Consider the following 22,016-nt stretch of genomic DNA (forward strand, 5'->3'; position numbering starts at 1 on the left):
ATTCACCCAGTCTTTGTACAGCAGTGTTATAATGTCCTCAAATCTGAACCCTTGGCTGTGTTCTTTTTAAGATCTCATTATATCATATGTTACCATGTTTCTTCTTTGGTACAGCTGAATCAATATTGTCACAGAGTGTCATGCTGGGAGAATGATGTGTAATTAGGGCCATGCAGTTAAATTTATATTTGACAGAAAATGTTGGAATTTACAAAAGTATAATTAGTTTTTGACATCAATAAATGGTGATATTATGCCATGACAGTAAAGAAATTGTTCTGTTCAGCATCATTTTATTCTCAGATCATTTACATCACCTGTTTTTGAAATAACAGCAATAATTTACCACTATGTTCAGTTGAGGAGTGTGATCTCTGTATCACTTGTCAGAAATGTCACATCAAGCCAGCCCAAAACAGTTAGCAGTTAAAACAGCACTTTTATTTTACACTGAAAACTACAATTATAATATTTATGTAATCATGTTTGTAATAATTACTATTTTTACTGAATTTCAGATGTATTCCAGATTTAATTGTTGCTGAGCCAAACCTGGAGTAGTGATTTCTCCATTCACCAAATCCCCTCTCCCCACTCAAGTAAAATCAGTTAAGAATTTTTTTCAGAATGGGTCCCAAGAGAGAAATGCTGGAGGCTGGCACTGTTGAGAGAACTGATATGACGCTCTGTAGCTGGATGGTCAGAATTATGAGGAGGAAGGACGTCTTCGTAGTGCTTTGTGTTTTAACAGCTGTCTTAATAGTGTATATTGAATGAACCCATTTGTATAAGCTTACAGCTAGGCTGTATCTCGCTTGTAAGTCGCTTTATAAAAGCGTCTGCCAAATGAATAAATGTAAATGTAGGTGATGTGGCACCTGCATTATCTGGTCATATGCAACAGCTGAGGTTAGTGACTGTGTATTTGTGACTTTCCAGCTATTGCAGTTTGCAGAATTGGTTTGTTATTATACTTATTTCTGGACTGTTTGAATTGATTGACTGAACTGAGCACCTTGATTAAAAGCTAAAATGTCCCATTTTAAAGTTTAAAACTCTTTTAAAGTAATTTTTTAAAATTAAGCATTGATTTTGGCTTGCATATATTTTGAAAAAAATCTTTTCGAAAGTAAAATTATATGTATAAAATATTTAGCTACTAATGGAATATATTATTAATGCATCTGTATACAATATAGACACTAATTGAAAGGAAAACAAATTGGTTCACAACAAATTGCTTTGGATGTTAGGATGAAGTGTTGTGATAGCATTAGAGACTCGTGAAAATATTGTAAATATGTGAATTAAGCAGGCATTGCACTTCATATGAAGGAAGAAATTACAGGTATATGGTAATGTTCCAAATTAGCCTCGCCTTCTACAAATGACAGAATATTGATGCAGCCAGTTTATATTCAACAGAAGGCCCTGTCCTTCACCCCGTGCTCTAATTTTAAGGTGATGGATCACCTTTCAGGGAGTTGCTGTTGGCATTTGCTTGCTCTGGGATAATGCCTGCTAAAATGAATCGCATATATTTCATTATGCTTTTCAATTTTAGACAAATTAAACATTGGATGACAGACTGAAATCGCATGCATACTGATAGTGGATTTGGTTAAATTAAAACTAGCTTTCTCATCTTAAGCTTTATCTTACCCTAGTGTCAATTTTGCCACATCGAAGGAGATAACCAGATTAATTCTTTCAGGTTCCCATAGCAATTCACTTGGCAGAACAGATACGGAAAATCTTTAAGAATTGACTACACCAAGCACACATCAAGAAAATGTGGCCCTAATAATGCAGATACATGGATGGCATCCAAACAAACACTCTGAGTTATGTCTTCTCACATAATAACTGTGATATCATGAAATACACATAATGATCATCCAGGTCAAAAGTGCATATTCCAGGTGGGAGGCACTGTGTTGATTCTTCACACCTGTTTGAGAGGATAAGGACATGTATCACTGCCCCACCTCTGCTTGCCCCAGATCACTGTAATACTAAGGACCTCCCTTTGTCCTGTTTCTGAGTACACAGGTACTTATTGCACACAGAAGGAAAGAGTTTTTAAAGAAACCTTGGCTAATTCGTAGAGTGTTTGTTTGCAGTTTCTAAGAAATTCAAGGCTGGATTGTTCTTGGTATATCCACTCCACCGACACATTCTTGCTTTTCAGATGCAGTGTGGCGATTTCCTGAGGTAAAAATCGCACTGAGCCTAGCTGCCCAGCTTTACTGATGCAAATCTCTGTATGAATCATTGCTGCGGTGTGATTACAGAGTCACGCAGGAAGCAGGCCTGCTGATGTGCTGCCCGGCCAGGATCCCCGGGCTGAAGCGTGCGTTTCCCCGGCTCGCAGCAACGGTGCTGTACGCCGAGGCCAGCGTGCCGCAGGCCTGGCGGGCCCTGATAACCACACTCTGTGTCTCCCCCTACAGGAAGGGCAGCAGTGGAGAGGGGAGCAGGGAAGGGGAGCTGGAGGACCTGCACGAGGACGAACCCTCGGCCTGAGTGGGTCTGTGAAGCCTTCTCCACACCCCTACCACCCGGCCCGGCACCTCTTACCTCAGCACTCCTGGTCACGCCCTGCTCCCCTTCATGGCAAAACACCAAAATTTCTCCAGACGGGAGCTCTTTTTTTTTTTTTTTTTTTAACCTGGAGAAACTGCAAAATCAAAGTCCATGGGATGTCTTTTACTCTGCGGTTTACAGGCGTGTAGAGAATGCTTGTATTTTATTACTGTTGTTACTGTTCTTATTCCGCCTGCTTGTGGTAGCAGCACCGGACTGTGTCTATCCCTGTGTCCTGTTCAGTGTAGCCTTATTCAAACCCAGCATGTACAGCACATCATTTCAGGCGCCAGTGGTCTGTATTGTTATCGCAGAATCTTCAGAAATGGCTTGAGATGGTTCTGATACTGATGTCTGACTTGTGTGAAAGAAGCGAAGTCTTCAAAGCGAAAGCCTCTCGCTGCCCGAGGTCTAGAGGAGGACCTGCAGCTGAGCGTCTGACAGGTTGGGGGAGGGTGGGAGGGAGGAACACGTCCCCCGGTTCCCTGCACAGTGCAGGCCTCAGCATGAAGCCTGTATGATAAAGGACCCTGCAGTCCAAGGTGAGGCAGCCACTGACACAGAGAGAGCGTGTCACGCCAGAGCAATGTTAGTAACGTGAGGTTAACCCTATCCCACCACTGGAAAGGAACATTTAACACCCCTGGCAGAGCACACTTCCCCTTAGCTGCCTAAAGTTGGTTCTACAGAAAGTCTGTCTTTCACGTTTGGAATTACTATCCTTCTAATGTAGACCCTGCTCCTGGTAGCTGTTCTAGCATTTTAACCATCTGTCCAATATCATTTGCCAAAAAAAAGCTCTTTCATTCATGCACAGGGATGATAATTATATTTGCTAAAAAATCAGTCGTGGTCATTTAATTTTTTGTTGTTTCAGTGAAACGGGCACATACAGCAGCTTTTGTCTCCCTCTCTCACCCTCTCTCTACCCCTCTCTGTCACTCTTGCTTTCACTCGGTTTGACAGGCGTGTTGCAGTTACAGCCGTAGGCCGCTGTCTAGTTTTGGCTGTGATAATCCTGCAATCAGAATGTACTGTAATCAGAGAGAACAGCTTTCAGAACTTTGTCATCAGTTCAGGAAATGTGATATTGTTTGCTGGCAGATTGAATTCAGAGCTCCTAAAGAAATACTTTGTCACTCCAAGTAATTGCCAGTGATTGCATATTGTGCCAAAATGAAAGCTTGTTGACAGGGAAGCATATATATCATTTTCACATGAAGAAATTACAGAGGAGCCTAGTTTGAATATGTAATTAAGAACTGGCTGAACAAAATGTCTTGGGATTGGACTAACTGCATTGTCTGTGCTCTAGATTAGGAATGGTTTACAATACCCTTAATTTATTTTAATTGCGCTTTTTTTATATATGTCTCTTTATCTTGTACAAAACACTCTAATTAAGACAATGCAGACTACTTTGACATTGTTAAATACTTTCATGGAAGTGGCTGGGAAAGTCTTAATGCCAGTAACATTTTTGAGGACTAATATTGTTTATCTGGGTCATTTTAGCTCAGGCTGACATTTTTCTTGTAAAGCAATGCTAATATCCTTTGTAAACTGTTAATACCCTAATTGTTTTACACCCATTATTGAACACACCAGAAATGTCCACCATTATGAAAATTGATATGCCAAAGGGAGGAACTTGTATTTATGATTGTATTTATGGCTGTTGTTTTGTATTGTCAGCTTGATTTAAATGTAGTGGAAGTACAATATGTAGGTGTGTGTTCATGGGTGAAGCACAGCTGTGCAACCCTGTGTTGCACTGAGATCCAGCAAGGTCTTGCCTCTCCCCCCAGCCACTCAAAACATCTCATGCATCTGAATGTGACCATTGAAATCAGGTTACACTTGCCTTAGTCAAAGCTATGCTGTGCGATCTCTGGCACCTATAAACTAGATGCTCTTTTCTCCCTTACTTTTCCCATATTTGCATCATATCTTTTCTGTTAAGAACATTTCCACGCATCTCACCAGTCCTTAACCTGTATTGTTAGTTTGTTATTGCAATGTTAGGGTAAAATTCCATGGCTTGTCCTTGGAGCTTGTCCTTGGAGCGGACGCATTTATGGCGATCATGACGATTTATTTTGTCCTTTCTACTCCTCACAATGAACTTTTGAAATGCACCAGGGTTGTTCTGTGAGAAATTTTTAAAAAATACAGGGAAAGTGTTTGATTGGCGGCACCAAGCTTCCATGAATTGGCATAATGGGTCCAAAAGATAGTTTTCCAAAAGAAGTGCTTGCACCCTCTAAACTGGCACACTCCAGAGAGCGTGCAACCAAGGGTGCGAGAGTAGAGGAAGCATCAGCTGAGGTTTGGAATGCATTTAGCATCGTAATTCGGCAACATTACCTGGACTTTTGAGGACAGGTTACTCAAAAGATTTGGGTTCACTCATTTAGTGTACGTTTTGATAGTATCTGATAGTTTCACTAGTTTTGATAGTATCTCATAGTATCCATTTGAAACCAATTTAGCCAGATAACTAGATGTCAGGTGTTGCCCATTGCTGCCATCCTCTGTATTTCACCTGATTGGTTGCATATAACATGATGTGAGATTGTCCTTCCAAAATACAAACTCCTCCAGAATGCCTAATTTAACATTTGTTTTGTGAGCGTCAAAGGCTACATCCAGGGTACATGGAAGTATATTTAGTGTGAGCTTCAAGGCACTTTGTGGCCCTCTGTGTTTTGGAACAATGCTGTTGGCATGGTGTGTTCTTGGTGTGGCCAAACAAACACCTTCCCTAGGGTTTCTTTACTTTTTCCAGTAACCTGGAAATGAGTTTCAAGCCTAAAATAAATAAATGTGTGAAATGGGAGCTGTGGGAAACCTGATGTGAATTCTGGTGCAGTACCTTTCATTGGAGTTTTTTTGTCATTATAGCCATGTCATGAAGGAAGATCAATCAAAAAAAAAAAAACATGGAAGTGATTTATACAGGAAAATGTAAAACCCATGAAAATCTAGAATACTTGTAAGGATCTACCTGTGTCTGTGGTGTGTCTATTGTGCATATATCTCAGAAGTGCAATACTATGTCTGTCTTTGTGTTGTTCTATGCACCTGTGAATGTTGGCCCTACTCCCCCAGCTTCCTACTGTATGTGTTTATGTGCAATACTTGTGTCAGGTGCATGCTGTTCCCGGTGATACTTATAGTCTTATGCTCCGTATTTCAGTTTGCACAAATCAACCCTGCTTTCCAGGCCACTTCATGGTCCCCCAGAGTATTCTTACTTTCTGTGAAGCAACATTCCATCATCTTAGAATATAACGTGGATGTGAGATGATCGTCTGTTTCATTGTTTTAACATATATCCATAAATATAGTGGCCTCCAGGTGTATTCTATCAATGATAAAATATTACCAAAAGATGATGATTGAACAGAAGAAATGCAAGTGCACAATCAATATTCCTGCATGAAAATATGTAAAATCTTAATATTGCAGACAGTGCCCAGAGAAGCATAGTGATCCACGTTTGTGCTGTGGTTTCAGAAGATGATTCCTATTTGCGACTCTGCCATGAACACTACAGACATTCAGTTCACTGAAAACAGAGTAATTTGCCTCCCGAACTATGTTTTATAAAAGCATGTTTCATGCATTCTCTTCCCAGCAAGATGGAAATTGCCCCAGTAACTTTTTGATCTTGGATGATACAGTGCAAATTGGTAGGGTCAACCAGTAACTCCAGACAGTAACTTAATGCAGAATTATATTTACAAGGGGTAAAAGGTTAGAATAAATTTGATAAAAATGCTACTTGAGGTACTGATCGGTGATTTTTTTTCCCTCTGTGCGGAGGTAGTATTAGCATTTTACATAATTTACTTCATGTAGGACATACTGATTGCATCACTGTTTCTTCAGTTAAATTGTATTTTTATTAGTTCATGAAATCTATCAATGCATTCAAAGGCCACTACCTTTTTTTTCACACAGTGGCTAAAGAATCAATCCTCAAAGTGTGTTGTTATTAACAAAGAAATCAGAGGGCTATGAAAATGAGGAAGTGTAAATAGATGAGGACATTGTAATTTTAGCATCGCTGCTATGTATTATACTTAACTGTCCAACCTTTGAGTGTTTGAGATGTCCGCTTATTGCGGCATGTTTTCAATGGATATATCTGTCGTATCGCATTACTTTGAATGTACTTGTAGGTTGTCGAGTTCCACAAAGCATGGCACATCTGTACTGAAATGCAACAATGTAAATATGTACCAATATAAAGAGGCTATTTTTTGCATGCTTTTGTACACTAGACATAATCAAAGACAATAAAAGTAATAACAACTATGTCTTGGACTCAAGTGTTAAGATTCCTTTTAAATATTTTTAATGGGTGGTCTCAGTTCTGTAACCCAAGGTGCTATTGCTTTGCTATAATGCAGTTGCTACACCCCTTGCCCCCCACCCCAATACACACATACACACACATACATACACATACACATACACATATATACACACACACACACACACACACACACACACACACAGAGTACGTCAAACTCATGAACTGACAAGGGGATTTCTCAACAGTCAGCATATTTACATTTGGAGGAACATGACCATAAAGGAATTTCCAACTCAGTGAGTACAGCTTTACAGCAAAACAGCAGGGCAAGAAAATTCATTGTAGAAGATGAACTGACCAGGTGCAGATGTTCAGAACAGAGCACGGTGCTGTTCGGATTGATCGACATATACAAACAGCGTCATTGACACTGGTATCAGTGCATTTCATAATCACAGCTGGTACTCAAACCATCACAGTTGCCAGGTCTTCTATAGCTATTGCACACACTGTATGGCCCTAGTGTTATTTATATGGATCTGACCAGTGGCACACAGTGCAGCTCCCAGCCTCAAATCCAACAGATTGATGAGAAGACAACATGAAAGGTAATACACTGGGGAAAAGAGGTGCTGTTACATTGGATTAGCAGACACCCCTATCCACAATGACTTACACAGCTTATATTTTTCCAGGTTACACATTTATACAGTTGGACATTAGCTGAGGCAATTTGTTTTAAGCTCCTTGCCCAGGAAAGCTTGAAAGCTCATCGCTGTCATGCTGTCTCTTCTTGAGTGTCCAGTGCCAAATATGTCAGTGCACGGCCGCAGGGTTGAAGCAGCCAGTCTCCAATGTAATTTCACAATCGGGGGTTACTCCTAAAAGCAGAGGAAAAGAGTGTTGACACCCACAGCCATGAGACCAATCCCTGTCTTAACTAGCCTGCTGCCCAAGCCCAATTCTTGCATTCAGGTTTGGCTCTAGTCTGTTATTAATCTCTCCAGGGATTGATGTTACACAGCTGAGCACTGCAGACCAGACAGGTGAATTCACTATATCCACATATAATATTTTTGAATCTTTAAAAAAAGATTTTAAAAACTCAGCTGTAAGACCGATACCTTCAGATACCTTAGGCAATTCCTTCTCTGTCTTGTTCGTTTGCAAGACTGGTTCCTGAAAAACAAATAAGCCAGGATGATTTCATCTCACGTCCGTTTATGCGAGGAGCGTTTCTGGTTTTTTCCTGTCTAAGGCCCCCGCTGCAGTGATGCAGGCAGGTCTGAGGGGGGAGAAGAATGCATTCACAGCGCTCTCCGTGTGCGATTCAAAACAAATCTGCCTCTCTCATTTTCATATAAGGAGTGTCTGAGTAGGAGGGCGACAGGTTAAGATTTGCCCTCTGATTTTTGTAAGAAAAAAAAAAAAAAAACAAGTTCTGTCACTAGTCTACATTGCCATGGCAACCACTGCCAGGAGAGCTGTGGACTGCTTCAGTAGCTTTTCCTCATATCTGCACCTGCACATGTGGTTACACATGGTTGTGCAGATGCAATAGCAAATACATACAATGTAGCTCATACATACAGCGTGGAGCGTGCAATGACTGAGGGTATGTGTGATGTCAAAGGCCACTGTGTATTATTGCAGAAGAACGTGGTCGTGTCATTGCTGTGCCTTCAAATTCAGTTTATTATTCAGTCTGTTTTAGGAAATTGGTAGATGAACAAGTTGGTAGTAAGCTGTTGGCGAAAACCTTTGGAAACTCATCAATTTCCCAGACTCTGTCCACTCCATGTTTGTACTGGTTTGAAGACACTCTAGAAGCTTGCACTCTGCTACCACAGAAAAAAATAGTAGAGCAGGTACGCCTCTCAGTCAGCCATGGTAGTTTTCTTTCAATGTTTCCTCTAGATAGAGTTTTAAGCACAATAGCCACTGTTACACAAGATGCGTAAGTCCTACCAGAAATACATGATTAAGTGAGAATGGAAAACGCTCTCCGGCAAACATTTTTTGGCAGCAGGACATTGTGATGCTGCTTCACTTAACCTCAATCACACATAACCATAGGTGACTCTCTGTTGCCATCTTGTGGTTGAAAAATATCAATCATGGGATAATGAAGATATTGCACATACAGCAGGCGTTCTCTAACTTTCTGAACCCATTAACCACTTAATGGGCAAACACACTTTCTGTAACCTACACCTAATGAAAATATGACCTAGTATAAGTTTGGATTTGAATGAAAAATATCTCTTGAGCATACATCGGAGTGACTACATGTACGTTTCACTAGTCAGCGCAGTCTTTACTCTGATAAGTGAAATGATTTTTTGATTTACTACTGACTTAAGGTTATTAAAGTGTCTGTTTGTCTGGTCTCTGATTACAACAGGTTTCAGCTGTTCAAGGAACTCACCTCTTCTTGGAGAACAGTGTACTTAAACTTCATATTCTTATAGAAGTCTCTCTTGGGCAGTACATAGAGAAGCACCAGGTCACATACTACAGTTGCCTTTAAAACAAATGGTTTTAATTAATATACAGAACAGAAATGCTGTATATCACTAAATGTGTCATTTTATGTCTGCAATTAATATTTACTACTATTAAAATATTTGTAGCATGACAAAATCAGATTTTACAAAAACATAACTAATATATGTGCATGGAGCAAAGCAGATATTTAATCAAATAAATCTGTGTTTCACATGTTTTCCAAAATGTTGAAGGTTTAAATGATTCACTCCTTCAACTCACCACTCCAAAAATTCCTACTCCCGAGCCTATGGTCGTCAGAGTTGGAATAATATCAAATTTTCTTGCCTGGGAAAAAAAAAAAAACATTGGATCATATCGGAGATTTCTACTTCAACCCTTAAAATTCTCCTAATCTAAATAATAACTAAACTTAGACCATGAAAAGCTCAAAGGTTGGTTCTGGATTGGCGCAAACCATGAGAACTTACCAGTCCTCGAACCAAAATATCTATCCGGATTCCAAATACTTTCATCAGCGTCCTTTTTTCAGTGTTGTTCTCTACATAGTATTTAGCATGCCTAAAAACAGTGACAGGTAAGGAGTGAATGCTCAGAGATCCACCTTCAGGCTCCTGGATCGATAATGTATTATTTATGGAACATATATGTTTCCATACCTGAAGTTATAGCCAACAGAGGCCTGAGTCTCTGCCTCATTGACATTCCCATATAGCCCATGGAAGTTATACTGGGGTCGACAGCGTTTCACATCCAGGTCAAGGTTACACGTCCACTCAATTAGAATCCCAATAGCACCACCCTGTTCAGAAACATGTATAAGATTTTATTTCCCCAGTGTTCATAGTTTGATCTTTTTTTTTTTTTTGACCGTTCAGTTTTTTTTTTGTTGTTGTTTTGTTTTTAACACAAATGCTCAATGCTGTCACAAATCATAATGTGACCAAATCTCGCTCCAGGGCCAGCGGAACACGTTCCACCCTCGCAGTGGAGCTTTGAAATTCGAGCCAAGCAGAAATGATGGGATGAGCTGGGCGCGTTCTGATGTTACTCAGACGTTGACTCACTGGCTGTGACTGGAAATCAGCAGCGACCGAGAGAGGAAAAAAAAAATTCCATTTGTGGGAAGGTCTACCTCGGTTGCTATCTGTGAGAAGTCGAACCCTGACAGCTTCACAATGTCTCCCAGTCTGAAAATGGGACACAGAGGGTCACTGTCTTTGTTATAGAGGCATTGGCTGATGTAATTCTTGTCCACACCTTCCACCAGATTGCTCCTGAAAAACAGGAGAAGAGGAAGCCATAAAAAGATGCAGCATGTAGTCAGACACAGTGTCTCCTAATTCACTTGTTGAACCCTCAGTTCCTCCAACGATAAGACCCTTGTTTTGTACTTATAAGGCGCATCCTGAATTCTGCCAAACAGGAACAGGAACATATTTATCTTCTGCAGCATTTTTGTGTTTGGAGTGTTTCTTCCAAGAGCTCCGTTTTTAAAAAGCATAACTTTGCATTCAGTTCTAACCCATGCACAGACACTGAAGTGTGTCTACAGTATGTGTGTGTTATTAACTGTGTAATATACAGATAACCCGGAACGCATCCACCGGCTCATTGATGGGTAAAGCTGGTGGGCTGGGTTTCAGTGTTGAATGTAGTCTGGGGGTGTCTTTTTCATGTTCATGCAATAGGGCATAGACATAGATCGGACATAACCCTGTCATGACTTACCTGACAACATTAAATTGGGGAAAGGTGATTGAGTTCTTGATGAACAGGGTGTAATTCTCCGCTGACATCAAAAGAGCAGGACTAAGGAGAAAACCCAGAAATCATACGTAAATGGATGAACACTGAACAGAGCACCAACACTATTATAGACTAAGGTTAATTTTTAAATAAGGCACATTTTGTAAAAGCTCTCTACAGACATCCAGCTTCCAGGTAGCTTACTTCGGGATGGGGCGGTCATCTTCAATGGGACACCAGGTAAAAACTTCACAGGTTTTGGTTGTGTTCACACACTTTCCAGTCATTCTCCCTGAGGGGTAAAGAGGTGTTGAGGAGGACAATGAAAGGACCATCACGTTTTGTTGCAATAGCTGCACAAAATGTATGAAAGTGTGTGTGTGTGTGTGTGTGTGTGTGTGTGTGTGTGTATGTGTATGTGAGAGAGAGAGAGAGAGAAAGAAAGCAATTTTTTATGCAGTCTTCTCTGCAAGCCAGAGAGTTTTCTGCTTCTCCTCCCCAATTGCTGGACATGAAAAAATGCAGAGAGAAAGGGCCGTATGATTTAATGTAACAGAGGAAAAGCAGTTCCTCTAAAGTGAATTGAAAGCTTTGCTTACTTTTCTGTGGCTCTGACCATTTGACCCACCCAATAGATTTTTCTCAATATAGACAGTTGGTCCTATGTAAACACAGCCGTTCTAACACAAACAGAACCAGCCTGTCCCCAAGACATGAGAAAGAGCTCTCATTGATCTTTTATGTAAGCTGATGCATGAGCAATCTACAGTATAACATAATATATGCTGTAAGCTTGCAACAACCGTTTGATCTTGCCTATGTAATTGCTTGTGCATATATTGTGTTTCCTATCACTTAAAAAAAAAACATTGTCAATGAGCTGAGTTCAGACATTACAGCTGAAACTGAGCCGTGCTGCCACAAGCAAGGCAACAGTTGATTTTATCTAGGCATGTTTTTTTGATGAATGTGTGAGCAGTACACTGTGTTTATCTTTGTAGCCTCATGTCCTGGCCTTGTATGTTCCCAACATTAAATAATGCTGCACAGAGACCACTGCCGTTCCTAAGTGCACCCGATGTGCTGTAATATTTTGTCTTCCTGTTGTTGCACGGATATCATGGTCTGGAGACTGGGAGGCCTTTGTACACACAGTGTGGAGGCTTACATTAACCATGAGCTTATGCCACACACACGCATCGGTTAGTGCTTCCAAGCGGAACCGGCAGCCGCGTGCTCTCTTGCAGGGGGAGCTTTTCGGACAGACTCGGCGAAACTGTCGTGAATTTACCATGTCCCGTACGTTTGTGTTCTCCTTCTTCGCAGTCCTTGTCAGAGGTGCAGCTAAATTTGCCAGGGAGCTGAAAGGCAAAGCAGACCCCACTGAGGCAGCAGCACTGGAGCACCACCTCCATGACAAGGGTGATGCCGTGACCACTGAGCACCGGCTGTGCTTCTGGCAAGCTGTGCAGTGGGAAAACACTGTGTGTGTGTGTGTGTGTGTGTGTGTGTGTGTGTGTGTGTGTGTGTGTGTGAGGGTGTGTTTGTGTTTCTCTGCATACCTTCATGTTTTAATATGAGTTAACAATAATATGTTAATACAATATGATAGCTTCTCTTATCCCCTTGTCTCCCATGTGCACTCAGGCCATTCTCTGTCTCAGGCAAAAATCTCAATTTAACATACCTGACTGAGAACTAACAATGAAAATGCATGATAACATTGTTTGTATTTGTTTTTTGCGCAGCTCCCACACACCAAAGATGGCATTTGCATACACATTACCCTCTCATTGGCTGGTTTTTGCAAACAACAGGTTCATCATAAAACCAGGCAGGAGAGGCACAGATTGATATCGATGTGCTCTGCATTTTGCATGGAGATTTACACAAACTCTTTCTCTGCAGACCTTAAAGACAATTTAGTTTTACTGAGCATTTAGGGAGTTAGTCATTGTAAGAGTAAGAGTTAAAATATCAGCAGGCAGATTTGGGTGGTCATGTGATCAGTGAGATAGCCCTACTTACCTCAGGACATTTACCCTGTGTTTGTCCCATAGTCATGATGTAATTTGTCATCACCACAAAGGATGAAGCTCCCTGAGAGAGAGAGAGAGGGAGAGGGAGAGGGAGAGAGAAATGAGTAACAACAATGAGTAACAACCCCTACATAATATAATTATCCATTATCCTTACGTGGCTCAAGGAAGTAAACTGTTTGTTCAGATGTGTACTGTTGCATTGGAACATCCCATTGTTCCTATAACTTTATTCTATATGCTCTTGCTGTCTAAGTCACTCTGGATACGAGGACCTGCTAAGTGACAAAATGTAAATATAAAAGTGTTAATTAAACAGTGGATTGTTGAGGCTACGCCCACGCCCCTTTGGTTTCAGCAGTGTCTTCGGAGAAATGTCATGGCAGCTCTCGCTCGGTCTCAAGAGAAGTGCTCCATTTTCTGGCCTTCACCACAGACGCCTGCGAGAAGCTTTCTATACTGCTCTTTGGGCGATAACAGCCCGAGAGCCTCCCCTTTATCTGAGAAAGGAATCTGCGGTGCAGTTTCTGAGAGAACCATTTAGATACCCAGCGTGCACGTTTGGCTTGCATGCCTTCACAGGTCATGCTGAAAAGCTGCAAACAATGGCCAGGTCAACCTATTTGGACCTTCAGTTACGTCTTTTAAACTTTGAGTAGATGTTCAACAGCTGAGCTTTCGATGTCATCATCTCACGGTGATCTCCTCTGCTGCCTTATCAAATACATGCAACCATTTCAGGTCCATAGCAGGCAGTTTCTCTCAGAACGTAGTTCCTGGGCAGTGTCATGTTATCTCCACGCACATCCATTCACTCACAGATAACGTTTCCGTGACGAACTTTACAAAATGCATGTGGCACCAACCTGTGTTTTCTATGTTTCTATGTTCACGGTGGACTATGGGGGACTTGCAAAGGGCAGTTTTTATGTGCCCATGAGTTTGGGGACCTTATTACACATATTCGAGGCTGCCTCTATCACATTGTACAGCTTTTAAAGTGCCAGAAGCAGCTTAACACATGTAAGGCTTTGCAATGACACTGTAATTGTATACGACATTTGTAAGAGAATATCTCTGACTGTCTCCCACAATTTGTGCAATATGAAAGCAAACCTATTCGGTTTGTCTGTATTTCGACTGTGTCTCATTTGTGAAAGCACCTAATGTCACACAAGTAAAGCAAGAGCATAGGCGTAGGGTGTCTGCATTCTCCATCTAACATATGTATTGTCCTGAGAACTCTGACATCAATAAATCCTTCAATAAAGTGATGTCAATAAGGTGTACAATTCTGCTCCAAACGCAGCGTAAGCACACAATGGCGTAAATACACAATTTTCTTTACTGCTAACTCCCATTTTCCAAACTTGTTGGCATAACCTCCAGTACACATCTAAAGTGAAAGAGAGTTGCATGTGAACATGATGGGAAAGTGTCCTTCAGTAACTGTGACTTGGAGGATCATGAGGTACTATCATGGTGCTGCCTATGTAAGTTTGCCCAGTCATTGTGTAAGACACCAACTTCCTGAAACACCAGTGTGGGTGGATACAGAGGGGAAAATACCTGCATTAGCCTTCAGCACGGCTGCCTCCTCAACATCTACCATATCAATGTGTATCCCTTACAATGTGACTAATTTCACGCATTTGAATAAAACTGGTTCAGCAATAAACTACAGCACTGCGCAAACTTTGATTGTTTGCAAAAGGTCTGTGTGTCTAGCCAGTGTCAATACCGGCCGGCGTATTTACCCCTCTGGTATCGCAAACAGGACATCTGTAGTTTTGTTTGTCTGCTACAGCTCATGTGGTATTTTTGTGTGATTTCCCATGCGGAGAGAGTGACACTCTCATGCAATCTCCTGAGTGCTGACGCCATCTCACTCACCTGTTCAGGAAAGACGTAGTCGCCCACATCCCATACCCGCTCCGAGCCGTTCACTGTAGTGTAGCCCACCCCCTTCATCTTGGTGAAGACGGACCCGATGGCTGTGTCCGTGGCTTGGTAACCCTTTTCATAGATGAACACCCACCTGCAGACCGGGGACAAGCATCCTCTCAGTTTCTATGGGATGCTGCACAGACAGCATTAAAGTTTGGGCTGCTCTGAGCTGGTGTGCACCACTAAACACCACACCTGTGAATTCCTCTATGACTAGACATTGGTCTTTTTTAAAATAAATTTCATTTAATGCAAATCAATACTGAATGCCTCAAAATTTCTACAAAACATGTTGTACGTGTTCTGATGCACGGTAGTTTGCGTGCAGAAGAATTTAGATTTAGACGGAAAGTACACAGTGAAGTTTACTCATGTGGGTACAGTGGTACCTACTATGTATGGTTCAGTGGTTGTGTTTGTATCTGTGGTAATGTCTTTCAGTAGGAGTACCTTGAATGCAAATGTTTGCTTGCAAATTTTATGTGGTAGGATATGTATTGTGCAGACCAGACTTAGCTGCATGTAGCTACACCAGCATGGCCAATGGGCAGTCACTCCTACTGCCTTCACTCAGAAATCAAAAGCAGCACACACATTTGAAATGATGAGCGTAAAATAAGGTGGTAGTGTAGCATAGCATTACGTAGTAAGGCTTGTAATAGAAAGGTTGCGGGTTCAGTTCCTCACCGGGGCACCGCTGCTGCACCCTTGGGTGAGGTACTTAACCCAGAATTGCCTGAGTAAATATCCAGTTGTATAAGCGGATAACACTTAAAAATTGTAACCTATGTTAAGCTGCTTTGGATAAGAGTGTCTGCTAAATAACAGTAATGTAATGTAATGTAATGTAAATACCAAGATTTCCTGCCATTCTAATGGCCTTGCTGGCCCAAAGTTACCATATGTATGTAATATGATGTAAAAACTATGTGGTCTTTGCCAGCTTTATTTTACACCGTGGTGTTAATATGCCAGAGTGGGTGAGATGCAGGCCAGAAACAGCCATAATTTGGCAATTGGCAATGAAAACAAAGCCAAGAATCAGAATACTTTATGCATTTACCTTATTGTTCTGGCATCCATCTCTGTATATTTTTTCAATCTGCAAGGCTCATTGTGTTCTGTTTCAGCCCTTGACACCAATGTTTGTTGTTTTATTGTATGGCTATCTGTAACCAGTAATCCCTGTGTTTAAGATGCGCCCACTTGATTATCCGCGCAACAGCTTGCAAGCGGCCCAGGCTTCGAGTGAGGTCACACTGCCGTAGCATGCGCCGCACTCCAGCGGGCAGGACTCATCTCTGAATGGCATAATTAGAAAATAAAGCCATAACCGCCTGGCTGCACGTCACCAAACAGGATGCAGTAAATCTGACCCGCTCGCTCATGCTCTGAAGCCGGGACTGCTCTTGCATTCGTGAGATCGCTCAGCAGCAAATCTATCAAAGTGCGCCTGGTCACGGCTCTGTGTGTGTCCTGCCTGTGCTGCTGTCTTCCCTTAGCCAAATTAGACTTGGACTGGAATCTATGCCTTTTTGTGATATGCAAAATTTGTGGCATGAAAGAAGCAAATATTTTCATAAAACCAGTCCAAGAAAATTGTGTATTTGCCAAGAGAATGTTTCTGGAAAGCACAGAAAACGGCAAGCCTGTTTCCCCAATGTTTGATTGACTTTTGTGTTAAAAGAGCAGGGTTCGAGAGATTCACAGGAAGTCACATGAAATCTGAAATTGATTCATCATTGTACAGCGGAATGATTTTTTTTACATCTGAGTAGTCAAACACTAGTGACACTGTCATCTTCTGAGTCCCTGACAGGCAGGTAATGTTATCTAACACAATGGCAATCACAGTGAGAAGTAATATTCCCTGACATGCGGGCAGAATTCTGTCCCTGTCACTGAACACAGTAGAAAGACCTGTCAAAAATGACAAAAATGCAGACTAACTGACGAGTTACGTGCAGAAGAATAGCAGGCAGAAAAGCACATCTTCATAATATTTGAAAAAGGCATAATTTTACATACCTCAACTTGCTGTGCGTGCTTGATTTTCCACAATACTTTCCCTGTAACTCGTTTTCAAAATGATCTTACTTCTTTAAAGCAATCTATTTGAAGCTCTAGTTTGATGCACATGTTAACGTATTATTATAAGGTATAAATTATCAGTGAACATTTTCAGCGCTCATCTTCAGTAGGCCTACTAAAAGTGCCCTTTAAAAGCCTTCATAGAGCCATCATAGAAACATTTACTGATGTTATCACTTACTGTTAGGCCTATCAAAACTTCATATTTATTACCTGTGGACATTCAAGTCACACATTACACCACTACAGTGATAGCACAAACAGAAATGTTCACCAGTTAGTGCTGCAGACACAACTATTTCATGTGGTTTTCCTGCAGAGGCCACATCAACGTCAACAATACATTGTAAAATCGAAGTGTTTCACATGTAGCACAGTTTCCTACACACATTTTGCAACAGCCAGTCCACATTACAAACTATGAACAGAACAAACTGAACGTTTCCTCCATCCCTTTGCCCTTAAAGGAAACATCATCTTAATCTTAGCACTCTGTTAACAGCAACTGACATTGAACGGCAGAGCGGTTTGCCCTTATTTGATCACTATCAAGTTTAGCATATGCCTGTGCTTGTTAGCTTCATGTGTCCCTTCTCCTCCTCAGGATTGCTTGACTGTTTCCAGGAGTTTGTTTGGGCATGTTTCTACCTTGGAGCAACATTCCACTTGCATCCACTAATAATCGGCTGTTAACATGTATGCATAACTATGAGTTCGATTGAGTAATTAGTATGACTGTTAAGGGATGATCATTAATGCAGTAGTTGTATGTCGGGCTTAATAAGGTATTATGTACGTATGCTCACACAAGGACCCTTAAAGTGTAACTAGAGTTTGACAATGTACAAAACTGTTGGTGGTGAGACATCTTTGTCTTCAGCCAGTCCCTGTGTCCCTCATTTCATTGGAACTAAATGTTATGTTATCTGGAAAATTAAGTATTTGAAGAAATGAACATAGGAAAATACCTGATTGTAAGTTGATGGCTCTTAAAAGAATGATGTTTGGTATGTCCTGCCAAACACTTGTTTTAAAATAATGATAAGGTTTTGGAACAATTATGTATCAAACATATATCATGTGCCACTCCTTTTGACAGAATACATTGCAGAGAGCAGAAGAGGTCATGCATGTGTGACCATGACAGAGATAGTAATACTGCTTTGATGGGATGTGGATACAATTTCACAGTAACTGGTGATGAGACTCATTGCAAACATGTACTCGATTCATTTCGTTAACAGCAATCCATTTTCCAGAACTTTATGTTGCATTACTATATCAATCATATTCCACTCTGTAATGTCAAATATTTAACTCTGATGATGCTACGTATAAAAATGTTGGTTCCTCCATTTCCATAATTCTGCTGAAAACTCATTCTGGTTACACTTTAGATAATCCAAATATTAGGGCTACTGTCATTTATGTAGTAAAAAAAAGTGTTTTAAATGTGCTGTATGTACTCTGCCATCCACCACAGTTTGCCACGTAGTTCTCTCAGTCAGTTATTTTGTAATGTGCGCCTGCAATATAAATCCCCCACTCCCCCCCCCCCCCCCCCAAAAAAAAAAGCCACAGTATCATTACAGTTACAGAAGACACAGTATGTTTTCAGCACACCCTCAGACTCATTGAAAGATGCTTCAGTAGGTGGTTCATTACTCTTATTGCTCTTAGTCTTAGTCTACTGTCCATGAGAGAGATTAAAGTGTCTTACCCAATGATATAGGCAAGGACCCCGAGCTGAATCACACGGCATACAATGCCCACTCTTTTGTTCTTCACCACCACCTGACGAGGGGTCTCGTATTCAAACAAGAAGTTAGCAAGGGCAGCAGTGATGTTGCTCTTCATCCCGCAGTCCCAGTGGGTCCTCTGAGTCTCTTTGACACGTACGCAAATCACAAAACTTTTTCTTTCCCTTTTTCTTATCTGTCTCCTGGTCCTACAGAGATACTTCTGTCACACAGAGATATCTCAAAGACAGGACTGAAGTTCTTAGCTTCCTCTCTCTCTCTCTCTCTCTCTCTCTCTCTCTCTCTCTCTCTCTCTCCTCCCCCTCCCTTACAGGCAAACACTCACCTCCTTTCAGGAGGGACTTAATATGAAGCGCATTGCCGAGTAGGTGCTTTATCGTAAAAGGCAGAGTGTTTGACATCTGTTGGGCAGGAAGAAACATATTGCTGGTGTTTAAAGGAACAGCATTGTTGCAGTGTGATATAATAGCAAGGAACAGGAAACCCAAAGGTTTCTGACTGAGCTCCCTGGCAGGGCAGTAGTGTTGTACCCTTGGGCAAAGTGCTTAACCAGAATTGCCTCAGTAAATATGCAACTGTATAAATGGATAACATTTAAAAATTGTAAGATACGTAAACTGCTCTGCTACGCAAGTATAACATAACATGTAGTGGTAAAATAAGAAAAAAAATATAAATATACCCTGCTTGCTCACTCATTTTTACCTTGTCTGTCACACATGCTCCTGATCATGTGCCATCAGTCAGAACTGTATACAAATGAGGTTTCCACTGTTTCTCTCATCCAGCTTTGCACTGATGCTTTCTGTATATTTCATCAATTTGAATAGATCTGAGCCTTTGTCTGCCCTTTTCCCCCTTCCCCCAGTTTTATCTCTCATTTCTACAAGTTCTGTTCTTACCCCTTGTGATAACCCCAAAGAAACTTGGAACTCATCAGGTACGATCCCGTTTGTTAATTGTCCTAAGCATGCTATTGTGAAATGATAACCCTAGTTTGATGCCAGTTAGGTGTGAAATTAGATGTGTGTCTAACTGTAAAAATTGTAATAGCATCGTAATAAACTTGGTTGTGGTTGCAAATATGTGTCCATATCCACTACACTATTCTCAGAATCTCCCTGATGAAAACCATCCCTACTCTTTCAATTAGGCAACTTATTTTTTATAATCCACGTTGCAGATCAATTCAGTAGACTAAACCATACATAAGAAACATAATGGTGGGAATACATCGGGTTTCAGCCCATCATTTATCTGTAATCCCCAGTAAAATTTATTATCTGGCCTACTATCATTGACTCCGTATTTGTATGTTGTCTTATGCAGTAACCAAAACTGAAAACAGGATTATCAAATGTTCCAGGGAGAATTATTTCAGGTAAATAACATCAAAGCGAATCCGCCGGGTGTGTGTGCGGATGATGGAACGTACGAACACGTATTGCTGGCGGAAGATGGATAAAGCAGTTGCAGTGAGAAAAAGACAGAGGTGAGGTAAGGGAAGTGAAATGTGCAATGAGATTCACACACGCACCCCTGAAATTAACTTTGTGTGCATTACAGTACATAGTAACGATTCAGAAACTGCAGCTGGCAATTCCTTGCTTCCACTTTTGTCCACTTTCAGTTCACTGTCACCTGGTGCTGCTGACATCAGCTTGCACGTTGCTGTCTTTGTTTTAAAACTTTAGCCAAATTCAATTCATCCACTAAAAAGCAAGCAATTTTATGCACTATGCATATTCATTGTTTAATTCAAAGTGTTACACGATACAAGAACACAACTCAGTTTGCCTCGATACTATTGCACACAAAAGAAAATGTAAGGCTTCACTGAACTAGTGGTAAATGGTGGAAGTCCCCCAAAAGGCATAATCTTATGTATAATTACAGCCTCTTAGTACAGTTGTAAGTCCAGCAAGGTATATTTCTATATGTGCTATTTCTCCTAAAATTGTATTTGACCATGACAGAGATAGTAATACTGTTTTGATGTGATGTGGAGACTATTTCACAGTAACTTGTGATGAGACTCATTGCAAAAAATGTACTCAAATCATTTGGCTAACAGCAATCCATTTTCCAGTAGTTCTCTCTGTCAGTTATTTTGTAATGTGCGCCTGCAATATGAATCCCCCCCCTCCCAAAAAAAAAGCCACAGTATCATTACAGTTACAGAAGACACAGTATGTTTTCAGCACACCCTCAGACTCATTGAAAGATGCTTCAGTAGGTGGTTCATTACTCTTATTGCTCTTAGTCTTAGTCTACTGTCCATGAGAGAGATTAAAGTGTCTTACCCAATGATATAGGCAAGGACCCCGAGCTGAATCACACGGCATACAATGCCCACTCTTTTGTTCTTCACCACCACCTGACGAGGGGTCTCGTATTCAAACAAGAAGTTAGCAAGGGCAGCAGTGATGTTGCTCTTCATCCCGCAGTCCCAGTGGGTCCTCTGAGTCTCTCTGACACAAACACAGAACTTTCTCTTTCCCTTTCTTTGATCTGACTCCCACTCCTGCTCTTACACAGAGATACTCTCTTCTGTCACACAGATGATATTGGAGTGTACAGAAAGGTATTTTTCTATATGTGCTATTTCTCCTAAAATTGTATTTTGCAACCATAATAATGGCAAAATCCACTTTCCATTGCAAGAGCACTATTTGCAAAGTAGTTTCTGTGTTGCCATTCTTTACAATGTCAGCACCATCTTGATGAACAACTTCATGTCATACGTTATATATCTCTAGGAATGAGGACTTCAAAGGACACTGGTGAATGGAACTGTAGACTCAAATGGATGAAACATGGCAACATATGGCAAATATATGGCAAACATATGGCAAATTAGGAAACACAAAGAAGGAAAAGGGTCTTAAAGTAGCACATCCTTGTTTGTGAGAAGGTATGACCTAGACATATGACCTCATATGCCATATTATCAGGAGGAATTTAGCAAAATAGGCTTACTTTTTATGGCGAAACCCAGTTAAAAAAAAAAAA

At 40.9% G+C, this 22,016-nt stretch overlaps 2 protein-coding genes across 10 annotated transcripts in view; one reads left to right on the forward strand and one right to left on the reverse strand.

Annotated features, from left to right (window-relative positions):
* Nucleotides 1-6,164, forward strand: part of camkk1a (calcium/calmodulin-dependent protein kinase kinase 1, alpha a) — a 64,682-nt gene extending 58,518 nt beyond the window's left edge. For all 6 annotated transcript variants that reach the window (XM_036523366.1, XM_036523364.1, XM_036523369.1 and 3 more), the window contains one exon: nt 2,454-6,164. In XM_036523366.1, the coding sequence (XP_036379259.1) occupies nt 2,454-2,526 (73 nt within the window). In that variant the 3' untranslated portion in view covers nt 2,527-6,164. The remainder of the gene's footprint in view (nt 1-2,453) is intronic.
* A 933-nt stretch (nt 6,165-7,097) lies between these two features.
* On the reverse strand, nt 7,098-21,466 carry p2rx1 (purinergic receptor P2X, ligand-gated ion channel, 1). Of its 4 annotated transcripts, none has more exons than XM_036524195.1 (13): nt 21,308-21,466; nt 15,100-15,244; nt 13,196-13,267; nt 12,459-12,528; nt 11,372-11,459; nt 11,150-11,230; nt 10,554-10,695; nt 10,078-10,220; nt 9,889-9,979; nt 9,680-9,745; nt 9,339-9,434; nt 8,035-8,089; nt 7,098-7,791 (listed from the first exon to the last, which is right to left on the reverse strand). In XM_036524195.1, the coding sequence occupies exons 1-13, from the start codon at nt 21,442-21,444 to the stop codon at nt 7,727-7,729; spliced, it is 1,251 nt and encodes a 416-aa protein (XP_036380088.1). In that variant the 5' UTR covers nt 21,445-21,466; the 3' UTR covers nt 7,098-7,726. The 4 variants fall into 4 exon arrangements, with proteins under 4 accessions (XP_036380088.1, XP_036380089.1, XP_036380087.1 ...); XM_036524196.1 differs by lacking the exon at nt 21,308-21,466 and adding an exon at nt 18,965-19,241 and having other exon boundaries at nt 12,471-12,528; XM_036524194.1 differs by lacking the exon at nt 21,308-21,466 and adding an exon at nt 18,965-19,241.
* Between the last annotated feature and the right edge of the window lie 550 nt (nt 21,467-22,016).

Source organism: Megalops cyprinoides, chromosome 3 (genome assembly GCF_013368585.1).
Source record: "Megalops cyprinoides isolate fMegCyp1 chromosome 3, fMegCyp1.pri, whole genome shotgun sequence".
NCBI classification, from domain to species: Eukaryota; Metazoa; Chordata; class Actinopteri; order Elopiformes; family Megalopidae; genus Megalops; species Megalops cyprinoides.